Source organism: Delphinus delphis, chromosome 8, assembly GCF_949987515.2.
Source record: "Delphinus delphis chromosome 8, mDelDel1.2, whole genome shotgun sequence".
Taxonomy (NCBI): domain Eukaryota; kingdom Metazoa; phylum Chordata; class Mammalia; order Artiodactyla; family Delphinidae; genus Delphinus; species Delphinus delphis.
Window position 1 is genome coordinate 22,498,637 of NC_082690.1, and position 12,557 is coordinate 22,511,193.

A 12,557-nucleotide genomic window follows, 5' to 3' on the forward strand; every position below is an offset into this window, starting at 1 on the left:
CCCAAAGCCCCTAACACCTGACCTTTATTTAACGTTCCTTGTTTCAGAGAATGGCACCATCCATCCTGTTGTGCAAGCCAGAAAACTATGTTATCTTTGATACCTTGCTATGCCTCACCATCCATATCCAATACACAACTGAAGTCCTACTTATTTTACTTCCTGAATATCTCTTAAATCTATCTACTTTTTCCTAATCCAAGCTACCATCACCTCCCAACTGGATGATTGCAATGGCCTTCACTCTGGTTTCCCCACTTCTGCTCCAGCCACTTTTAATTCATTCTCTTGAATTTTTTCAAACAAATCTGATATTATCATCCCCCAACTTAAAACCTTTCAATGGTTTCTTATTGTTTATGTACTATGGCCTAACCTTCCCATCACCACACTGGCCATTCAGCTTCGGACATGTGCTATGCTGTTTCTACGGTCCGGAATGCTCCCGTAGTGCTCCCTCCACCGCTCCTTCTGGCCTAATTAATGCCCACTCTTCCTTCGAATCTCAGCTTAACCTTCACAGAAATTCTCCCTGACTCTTTTGGTTGGATCAATACTGCCCTATTAAATGTTCCTCTAATATCATGTAAAATTCTTCATAAGTATCTCTCTCCTTAATTAAATTGCAAGTTTCAGGTAAGGACAGAGTTTGTATCTTGTTTTTTGTTGCTGTTCATCATTGTCCTCCAGTGCCCAGCACAATGCCAGGTGTACAGCAAAGTGAAAAACTGCTTTAATGCTTGCTTTAAAAGGTACTTATTCTTTAAAAAAGCAATAAGTGAGATTTGAATTTTAATGTTCACTCAATAAATATTTGTTGAGTGAATCTTGCACAATTTTTCCAAATCAGATTCTCCTAACTTTTGGCTTGGGGTCTTATCCTACTGTTGATGTCTTTGCTTGGCTCTTCTTGCCTGAGCTTGATATTGTCTCTTCAGCTTTGGCCCTTTCCTTGCCTATGTCTCTTCTTTTTTTAAGGCTACAAACTTTTCAACTGCTTTGGGCAAACATTCTGTAAAGTTCAGTTTGGTCTTCTGACCCTACACTTCAGTGCAGGGCCCTCACCTGTATGCATTGAGACCCATACAATGTCCAATTCAACTTCACACATAGAGACTAATGTCTACACCTACTCCAACATCTACATTATATCTATTGGGAACATTTATGGCCATAAACCCCAGAGAATGCAAAGGTAATATATAAAACTTTATAACCACAATTAAGAACTATCTTTTTTCTTTCTGTTTTTACTTATTCAGTGCTCTAAAAATTTATTCTTTAAAATAAAAGTTTCAAAGTTTAGATAAAATATCTTAAATAACTTCTAAGTTTTTTCAAATAAATTACCAAATTAGTGTTACAATGAAAATATGCCTTTTTCTTCCTTAAATAGTTAAGAGTTTATCTCAACAATAGAATCAATTATTGGTAAATTGATTTTTGATAAGTATCTTTTGGCTTGGCCAAGAAAAAATTACTATAGTTAGGTGAATTGTCTCATATATTGATGGCTCTAAAGTAGTTTTCTGGGTATGGCAGTAGGGAATGACACAAAAGTTTAGGGATGTGATTGGAGTTTGGGGGAAAGGTACATGCTTCTAGGAATTTGCTTTTTTTTTTAAATTTTAAAACCAAGCCTATCTCTGTACCAAATTTCTACTATATAGAATATTGTCTTGTCCCATGTGTTCAAGTCCTTGTCTTGTTTCTTTGTCTAGTATCCCCGACACTCTGGGACAGTGGCCTTGACTTATTTTCTACTCCTGATGCTGAATTCTAATTCCCACGTCAAGATTTCTTTTACATGCTGTTGAACCTTGGCACCATGATCTTAAATTTCCATTTATTGCCTTTTCCTGGTATCGTTTCCTTCAGAGAACTGTTAATGCTCATTGACTGTGACTTTCTTCTGTGGCCTACAGACTATTTCCACTCTTGTCTGTTACTTGCACAAACTTTTCACAAGTGACTACATGTCTGTTCATTACCTCTGAGTCTGTGAGGCCTCTGAGTCTTGGTGAATCCTATTTTGGACCGTCCTCCTATTAATGAGTACCTCATATGCCAGCCAGCTCAAGGAACTGGACTATCATGCAGGATTCTGGTCCAGACAAGTTAACTCATCTATTTATTCACTCATAAGCATTTATTTGGTAGGTTAGGAGATCATCTGATATTTGTCAGGTCCTGTGATTATAAAGTCGAAGAAGTCATGATCCTTTTCCTTAAGAAACTTAGAGCCTGCAGGAGAAATACCTCAGCTACACCACAGTACATACCTCAAGTACACCACAGTACTATATGTCAGTGATTATGACTGGGGAATGCACAGGGTACTAGGGAAGCGCAAAAGAAGGGGCATTTGTTATCAGCCTGGGGAATATATAAGGATGAGGAAAGACTTGAATGTGACTATTTTTGAATTGTTTTTAAATACAAGTAGGCATTAGCTAAAGGGAGAAATGGGAGAAAAGCATTTCCAAGTGGAAGAAACTGTAGACTCATTGTCACCAAGCTGATCATGTCTCCGAGGTTCCTGCCTGTCTTTGATCACAACATTTCACCAATGGATCAATGTATAGCCTTGTTTTATGTGTATTTCTCTTTATAGACACCTTATTTAAAATACCTTGTTGATTCATCAACATTGAACTCATAGCCAGCAGCACTTATAACTCATGTCTGAATAAAGCTTATCTAATGCATGTATTTTCTCCATAAGGCATATCACAACCTGCTTGTACTTAAGAACACTAGACAGTACTTCAGCACTTGGAGGCTATTTAAAACAGTGAAATCATCAAAAAATAAAAAAGCAAAAAATGTGGCATTTAATAAACTGCAAAAAGGATACTGTTCACAGTATGAGCTGAAACAAGAAGGCAGAACATTGCCTTGTTCAACCTCAGCTAGGAACATATGTGTTGGGCAACTCAAATTTTCTCTGCTCTGTGAATGTCCTCCAATGACCATGAAAGTGCTACAGGTATTGATTTTGGGGTTACAAATAAACTGTTGCTAGTAAGCTAGTAAGTGAATTTGCAAATATGGAATTGTGAATAATGAGGACTGACTATATTACCAACACAGTGGCTTGGGGAACTGCACAATCTCAGGAGCCAAATAGACAAACGGCTGTATCACCTCAGGCTCCGAGGGTATGCTTGACCACACCTATGGTGACTAAAATACCTTAGCATAGAAAGTGATTAAATGGTGAAGTAAATATAGATACATAAAATTTTAAATTTTCTTATCTGGCTCCAATATAACTTACCTACATATCTTTTCATCTTGATAGAGGCAAAGGGAAAAGGCAGATTATGGATTTGATTTCAGGTATGTTGTATTTTCTGAGTTACCTGATCCACAGAATTACCCAGTTCTTCAATAAATTCTATTTGATTCACCCTACTGCTTATAAGGTGTTTACAAATTTGAACAATAAGGCTTCCTGTAGCTGGAATAAAATAGATAGTTCTGCCTTTATTTTAAAAAATACACCATCCTTTTTCGCTTCATTCTGTGTTCAGTAGTTTAATTTAATCATGTTTTACCAGGAGATAGATAGTATGGGTCCTTGCCTAATTGTACTGCAGGGCTTAAAATGCTTTTATTTTGTTCTTAGGGTGAATGTATACAGAAGAGAATGTATACAGATCTTTGGAAAAAAGAGGATGCAATGCATTTGGGGCATGACCCTAACCAACTCTGGGGCTGGGTCTGCCTGGGGCAATGAATTCAGCTATTTGATCTCAAATCTCATTTCTTACCCTGAGTATCTTTTCATAGATGTTGCTAAAGAAGATTAAGAGGGGAACCTCACCTGTCAACTGAAAATGTTTCCCAAGATTGAATAACGTTTGAAAACAAAGTGGTACAATAGAGGATTTAAAAGAGTGATTCATATTTACGCAATCTTTTAATTATCATTTACTACCACAATATTTGCTCGTTACTGTGAATGCACAGTCTGTTTTTATGATTCTTCCTCTTGAATTCTTTGACAAATTAGGAACAACAAGAATTTAAATAAGTATCTTTTGTTGGTGAAGGAGAAATCCACCACTTCCTAATGGTATTTATTTTATGGAGGAAAAGGAACTTTGTTATTATTACATGAGGGCAGGAAAGCAAAATTAAAACAAAGCCAGATAACACTGTGACTGAGAAAAATTTGGTTTGTCTGGGAAGCCATTCCTGGGCAATTTGACAACAAAGAGGATTTTCTTTTATCTGAGCATCCTGGGCAATGACACTGAGGAAGTTTATTGTATCTTTGGTTTGGCTCTACAAAACTGACTTATAATGATTCTGAGCATCCCTTTGAAAGTGTAAGATAATGGAGGATAATGTTAAAGTTTTCCACTTTCATGATTCGGTGTCTAAAAATACACCTTTGTGAAACTTCTTAGACTCTTTTTCTAAGAATGTTCTCATCATAGCATGATTTGCTTCTGGTTCTCTGAAGCACCATATAGCAAATTGACTTTTGAGGAAGACTTACACTATGGTCAGTATTGGTTGTACAGGTTGTGTGACTGAACAGATTAAAACCCCATTCCCAATAAAGAGTATATATTTATTGTTGTTCTGCAGATTGCATATTTTCCTTGTGAAAATCTTTAGTTTATATTCACTCACGTTAAAACTCTGATTCCAGATGGACATTTCTAAATACGTCATCTATATACATGCCTTAAAGTACTGCTCTGATCTTTTCTTCCTCCTCCCAGCAAATGAATCATTTATAATTCTTTTCATAAAGAGATAATCAGCTAAAGAGCTTTCTTAAAGGTGGCAAAACTAAAAAGCAAATTAGTTTTATGATTTCAAAGAATTAGCTGACTATTCATTTCTTATAATGTTTTCAGACTACTTTAGAACTCTCAAAGGAAGAATAATGGTCCAGTAGAGTGCTATAAGGTTTCCTTTATGGACATGGTAAGCCATTTAATCTTGACAGACTCAAATTGTTCTTGATTTTCTGCCATGGATATCCATCGCAGAAACAGTACTTGTGATTAATAGCATTTTGTCCACTAACCAAAAGCATTTATAAGGTATACCTGGAAAATATTCCAAAATGGAGGATAACATTAAAGTTTTAAAAGTTTAGTAACTGAAAAATCAGTATCAGTTGGGGAGAAAAAGCTATAAAAGTACTTTTAGGAGAGACAGAGATAAATTTTTAGATTTTCATTAATTTTAAGGAGAAAGTGGAAGAAAAAACCTTTAAGAGACTTGATGGGAAATATTTTTTCGCTTTTTATAATGAAAATTATACCAGGCATTTTACTTATACAAATGTATATGTTCAAAATATGTAGAAGATTGTCAAATTGAATAGATCATTGTAAATGTTTTATTAGTTACCTAGAACCTCCCACCTCCCCATTTATGTTCTGCCATTAAGGTAAGAATTCTAGGATGGTGGTGGCAGCAATGCAGAGAGAGTACTACGGACTTAGAAAAACAGCAGTGTCCAAAAATAGATTCTATGTCTTAGTGATTACAGGGAGTCACATTTCCTCCCATCATATATAGACCCACGAGGTAAAAGCAAAACCGAGATGTGAGGGGATATGCTAAATTGGTCCTAAAGCAGACTTGCAAACAGACTAGCTTTGGGGAACATTCTTGCAAAAATTGCCAGCCTAGAAAAATTTGCCAGATGTGTATATGTACAAAAGGCTAACCCAAGTGGTGTTATCACTGTGTACAGCATATGTTCACTGATTAATTCAGTTATGCATTTATTTATTCAATCAACAAATATCGATATTTACTGAGTTTCAATAGCCGGAAAAGCACGAGAGTTAAGTAAATAAGAAATGACCTCTGCCCTCATGGAGGAAAAGAGAGTTAACATTTGTTGAGAGAAAACAACAGCCCAGCGCTTTACATATCTTATACCAACTCAATGAGGGGGATATTTTTATCATTCCTCCTTCTCTACCTGAGGAAAGCTGAGTCTCACAGGGGTTAATTAAATAGGCTGCTCAAGGTCACTCATATAGTAAGTGGCCGAGTCAGACTTCCAAACCCTATGGTGCCTGGAATTTAGCAGGAAGGACAGAAACATACCTATAACACAATACCTATAACGCAATTACCTATAACACAGATCGTGACTTGCTCTGAGAGCACAGAGAAGGGAGCTATTCATTCTGTTGTCTCTAAGTCCCCTCTGGGAAAGCTTCACAGAGAAGTTGCATTTGAGCTGGGCCTTGAAGGTAAATGGGGGACAGCATTTTAGGTAGAGACACGAAAGTGCATTGTAGGTTGAAGAAAGAGTGTATAGTCACCGTTTCTCATACTTGTATTCATACCACAGTTTTGAATTTTAGAATATTTGGCAGCATAGCTGAACAACGCCGTGGCCAGCAATCATTACAACACAATGAGTCTCACAGGCTTTGGAGTTAGGAGACAGGCTTTGAATCTAGGCTCGGCCACTTACCAGTTGTGGGAACTTTGGAAAATCATTTAAGCCTTGTTTGATTAAATGGGAATAATCATCATGAGGCTATTTTAAGGAGAATATGAGTTGATGCATATACAGTGCTTACTTTAATATATATAGCACATGGTATACACTCACTAAATTGGGTGTTATGAGTACCACATCACAACAGTATCTGAGGATAGCTGTAAGAGCCTTCAGTTATTACACAATTCTCTTGCTTTTTTCACCATGGCATTGTTTGACTAGAACTGTATCGTACCAAACTGATTCAGCACTCCTATATACTCGCAAGGCACAGTTTCAGTAATATTCTCTTTCTATACTGCTGGCTTGCTGCTTGGTTAGGTCTCTTATCTTGTACTCTCAACATAATAGAATCTTCTTTATACTGCATTGCAGGACCCACTTGACTTAATGTACAATTTGGCAGATATCACAGTATAATGTGCATATTTAGGTTTAGAAAAAATATATTTTACCCATTTACCACTTCGGTAGCACATGTGGGGAGGGGTACATAATATGCCCAAGCCTAGTGGTGAGAACCAACAGTACCGAGTAGCTTGCATTGGGGGTAGGGTGGGGTATAGGGGAAGGAGGAAGGAGAGTCGTAGAAGCCAGTCAGGTTATAGTCAGACTGGAAAAGAACTTGAATACCATGCTGGAGAGTCTGGTCTCCATCCTGCAGAAATGGAGAGCCAGGGGAAAAAGAACAAAAGTAGGTGTATGGACTGAATTGTGTCATTTCCACCCCCACTCCTGCAATTCCTATGTTGAAGCCCTAACCCTCAGTGTAACTCTATTTGGAAACAGATCCTTTAGGGAGGTAAAGTTAAATGAGGTCATTAGGGCCCTAATACAATAGGACTGGTGTCCTTACAAGATGGGGAAGAGACACTAAAGCTTTCTCCCTCTGCCATGTGAGGATGCAGTGAGAAGGTGGCCATCTAGAAGCCCGGAAGGGAGGCTTCATCAGAAACCAACTCTGGAGGCACCTTGATCTCAGACTTCCAGCCTCCAGAACTGTGAGAGAATAAAATTCTGTTATTTAAGCCACCTGGTGTGTAGTATTTTGTTATGGCAGCCCTAGCAGACTAATACAGCAATACAGCACAATAGGATTTGGGTTTTAGGAAGGTAACTAGTGCAGCATGGAGGATATTCTTTGTTTGCTCAACTCTATACATTCTTTGAGACTCAGTTCCTTTGGGAAGATTTCTTGACTCCTTAAGCTTGACTTTGATGTCCTTCAGTGTGTTCCCATAGTATTAACTGCATACATCTATCATAAAAATGTATCATAATTCCTGCCTTTAATTGGCATTCTCCCCCACCAGATTATAAACTCCTTGAGATCAGGGAACACATCTTGTCTTTGTATTCCCAGCATCTAGTATGGTACTTGGCACATGGCAGGATCTCAATAGATATCTGGGAATTAATTAAGTAATTAATAATAGAAGAACCTGAGGCAAGGAAATCAGTTCTAAGACTACCATTAGCAGAACATCTACTTGTAACTCATCATATTGTCTTAATTGTTTGACAAAAGATGAAAGAAGTTGATAATAGTTTGTCTTTAATCTTTTATTTCTAATCCCTTCCAAAAATGAAATTAAAATGTGCTGAAGAAGTCAACTTTTAATGATTTTTGCTTCACTGAGAATTAGGTTCCCTTCCCATTATTAAGTGCTGGTATAAATATACATTATCTAATATCCTCAAGAGAGAATAAAATGCTGACTATTTCTAATCACTTAATTTTTTTGGAGGAATCACCAAGAGTCCACAAAGGAAACTAATGTGATCAGCAAACTCAAATGCATTGTTCTGTAATTTATGCAGAATTCCCAATAAGTCTTTTGGACTTTGCCAATACATCTGTTGATTAAAGACATTAGGCCAGACGAATCCTCTACCTGCTTTTATAGTACAGGAACAGTTAGAGGAATGGAATTTATCCATTAACCAAACAAAATGTTTCTATAAATCACTGTGGTACTAATTGTTGAGTTAGGGGCTGTGCCTGCAAAATAAAAGCAAACAAGGGATGTTGCCAAGAAGAGACACGTTCAGTTGATTTGACAACACCAATGTGTTTAATTGCAGCCTTTAGGCAAACTGGCTCTAGATGATGGACTCATTCCTCTGATCATTTATTTTTGACCTATTAAGTCAATTCTATTCAGTTTTTCCTGTTCTTACAATACTTCTGTTCTTACAACACTGTATATGGTTTGGGGCCTTATTGGGTGGAAAGTGTGTGAATCCATCTTTCCCCACTTCCCTCTGATTTCATTGTTCTTACACATCCTTGGGCTTTTGTAGAGACTGAGAATAGCCAAAGTTTAATAGAATTTCTTAAACTTTAATTAAAATTCTAATAAAGGTTTTCCTATTGCTCAAGCTGACATACTAGAAGCAGAAAATTTTTATATACATACGTTAAAAAAAGAATAATTGGGATGATTCGGAAAATAATAATGAAATTTTAATGAAAATCAGATGACTTTCTGTAATATTGGCCTACCTTTTGGAGATACTTTTTTTTCTCCTCAGATTCCTGAATCTTTAGGGTTTCAGCAGTGACATCTCTTTTCTCTAAAGAAAACAGAATCAAATACAATCTAAAATAATTTTATCATTATTTTACAATAATGTTCATAAAAAATTAAAGTTTAAAAGGCAATACATAAAGTTGGAAGGTAAACACAAATACGTACTGTCTTGAAACTTTATGAACCAGATTCATAAATAACTGGAGATTGAATTAATTAGCTCTGGCTGCAGGGAACCTCTAATCTCTTTAGAAGAGGAGTAGCCCGAGTCCAGAGACAAGAAAAGGTCTCTAAACAGAACTTACTTGAAGTATCGTAGATTACAATTTCTACATTCCTACTCAATATGTTATAGGAATTTAGGCATTTTCCTCTGGATAAATGGGGTGGTCTCTGAGGCAGGGTCTTGGTATGCAATTCAGAAAGTTATGCCAAAGGAAGAAGTTGTATCTTTACACTTATTACCTATTTTTTTTTTAAGAGTCTAGGAATCAGGATATTGAAAGGTGTAAAACTTGGTACTTAACTGCTTTTCTCAAGGAAAAAAGGCTGGAAGTAAATTTTCTCTAAAAAAATACAAAAGGGAAGTAGTCATTGGAAAAACCACAGCATTAAAGGTATTTAATTTTTCCATACCTGTAAAAATTGCATAACAGTTTCCCATCTTAGGCCTTACAGGTTAGGGAACTTGGTTCCTAATGTTGACTCTGCCTTCAACCTTCTCTAGGGCTTTCACTTTGGAACTCTATTATGTGAAAAACCATCCTTCATATCCTTTCAGCCAACATATAACATTTGCCCAGATTATTCTATACTGTTTAGACAAATAGATGTCATAACCAAGGGATATTTTCAGATGGACTTTTAGATGTAACAAAGATACCACCGATCATTTTGGGGTGGAAGGATTGCTGGGAAGATTTTAGAACTGTTTGTACAGGGTTTTAGACATTTAGAATTAGGTTCTGCAGTTTCTCCTGGGAGGGGCTCTGGTGTCTGCCCTGTGGTTAGGGAGGAGGCAGAAATCGCTGACAGGAGGCAGCTACTCACCAAGCACACTGCCCCTCGAGGGCCGCGCCACCCGCAGACGCTGACTGCTACCTCTGGACAGCACCAGCTGAGATTCGTTAGGGGGATACATTGATGCCCCGATCCAGAACTGCTTGGCCAAGTTGGCATCGCGATCCGAAGAGCCGGTGAACACCAGTAATCCCTGCGGGTGAGTTTCACAGGACTCCTTTCGGCTGCTAAGACCGTTGCTGGGCCTCGTTTCCATGGCAACTCAGGATGCTTCTCCAAGCTCCCTTGCCCTTCTCCCAGCCCCACCCCGCCCACCCCACCCCCAAGCCTCCGCCGGAAACTCGCTAAGTTGGCCACAACCACGGCCGGAAGCCCTTAGTTTCCTCGATAGAAGCTGGGGTCTAGCGTGCGCCCTTGTGCGCCACCTGAATCCCACTTCTGCAGTGATCGCCGACTTCGGGACCAGTCCAAGCCTTGGAGTCGAGATAGGAGAGTCAAAACATCAACTTTGAGGCGTCTTGTCCTGTTGGAGTCAGTGGGGGAGCACTTCAGCTCTCTTTTACTCTGAGTTAGCCTCCTACACCCCACCCCCCCCACCCCCCCGCCCCGCGACCAGCTTCCTTTCCCCCCCCAACTATGTCTAAATAAAGCTTCCCTTAGCTCCACCGTCCCAATCCCCTTTCCACACCAGGTTGCTGTAGCTCAGCACCCTCTATGGCGAAGTTCTGGGCCTGCAGTGGTTGGTGAATTCAATGAGGCAGCTAACAACCTAGCCTATGGAAGCTAGAGGTGTGAACTGGGCTGATAGGCACCCCTGTATATAATGTTTTATACACTTTCCCCCCTGCATCCTTTAAGACCAATCTTACGGAAAGACGGTCGATTTAGATTGTAACATCAGTCCCACTAAAAGCTGCTTAGACTGCAACAGTTGTAAATATATCGGATGAGTGGACCCAGCCCCTTCATGAAAAACACTATAAAAATTTTGGTTAATGAATTCTTATAAAAATATTAATAAGTGTATGTGCATAGCTTTCCCGGGAGATCTGGTTAATCTAGGAACAATTTAAGCATTTCAGCGATAGGAAAGTTGTAATTACTGTGGCGGGAATTGAAATGGACATCATAAAACCAATTTAGGAAAGGAAATGGACACATTGGTAATAACCACAATTTAGTTTCCTTATGGCCTTATGGTTTCCATAGTGACCTTATGGCACTTTATGCTTTCAAGATATTAATACAGTCTCACAGAAAGATAGCTCAAAAATTGATAATTACAAATCTATACAATGACAGTCAGCTAAGGAGAAAAATCCTATTCCCCAACATATCCGAAAATTTTTTGGTTCAGAGCCTGAAGCAATATTGAAAAATTGTATATAAAGATATACATATATTACATATGTTGCATATTTAGCAGCCAACATGTGGATATCTCTCTTGGCTGACCTATTGAAAAACAGGCAATGGGTAATGTTAGCAAATTCCAATCCCCCCAGTCCCCCCCCACCCCCAGAACATTGATATGCACAGGCAGCTCATTTAGATGAATTCCCAAGTCTTTTTACCTGGCCGTGTGGTTAGTGATTGGTACTATTAGCAATCAGCTAACTACACTGCCTAGTAACTAGACTCACAGGAAAAAAAAAAGGCTTTCATCATAAACTGCGTCTCAGGTTGGTGCCCCATACGTTGTGACAGGCAAATCATTGTTTCAGTTGTAGCTCACTTTACTTGGTGGGTTGATGAATACCCTACTAAATAATGAAAAATAGGCACAATGAATCACAACAAACAGCATTAAGCATTACATAGGGGGCTCCACCCAGCAGTTTAAATGTCTTAAAGCCATTCAATACCACGGATTTCGCTTTGCTTACATGGTATTGTACAATCTTACTTTTACTCCTAGAGGTTGCTAACAGTTTAACCATATCTAGAAGCAGCAGCTCGCAGGAGTCTGCAGGGGTTACTAGCATGTTGGCAACGTGCTCCGTCAGCAGCGCTAAACGCTGACGCATCAAATCTCGAAGCTCAGTGGGCTCTTCTCAAACGCTTGGGGTCGGCGGTTTGCCGCCGAGGGTGGCGTCTTCCTCCTGGCGGGGCGGCGGGTGATGCTGTGTCTTGTTTTGATGGCAGTGGAATTAGTGATTGTAAGCATCAGAGTACAATCAGCTAATTACACTGCCTACAAACCGAGCACCGGGCACCCGCGGGCTGCAGCTCCCGGACGGTTCGCAGCGCCGACGCGGTATCCCCGAGCAGGCGGGCCGCGGGATCGGGCCCGCGGCGACCCCACATTTCACCGGGGGTGACGCCCGATAGTGCCTAGGCGCGAGGGCCAGGACGCTGGTCCTCGGTGGACGCCTCCGAACCCTCCCGGGCACTCTCGCCCGGCCCGCTGGCTGCGCTGGCCCCTGCCGGACTCGCCGCGCACCCTTGGCACTGCCAGCGGGCGGCGCTCCAGCGGGGACCTGCACCCCCAGGTTCGGGCCCCCCAG

The 12,557-nt window shown here is 39.6% G+C and overlaps 1 protein-coding gene across 1 annotated transcript; it reads right to left on the bottom strand.

The window, feature by feature from the left end:
• Window positions 1–7,004: 7,004 nt before the first annotated feature.
• HOATZ (HOATZ cilia and flagella associated protein) lies at window positions 7,005–10,306 on the bottom strand. Its single transcript, XM_060017612.1, has 4 exons — window positions 10,081–10,306; window positions 9,558–9,596; window positions 9,003–9,073; window positions 7,005–7,154 (listed from the first exon to the last, which is right to left on the bottom strand). The coding sequence occupies exons 1-4, from the start codon at window positions 10,304–10,306 to the stop codon at window positions 7,005–7,007; spliced, it is 486 nt and encodes a 161-aa protein (XP_059873595.1).
• Between the last annotated feature and the right edge of the window lie 2,251 nt (window positions 10,307–12,557).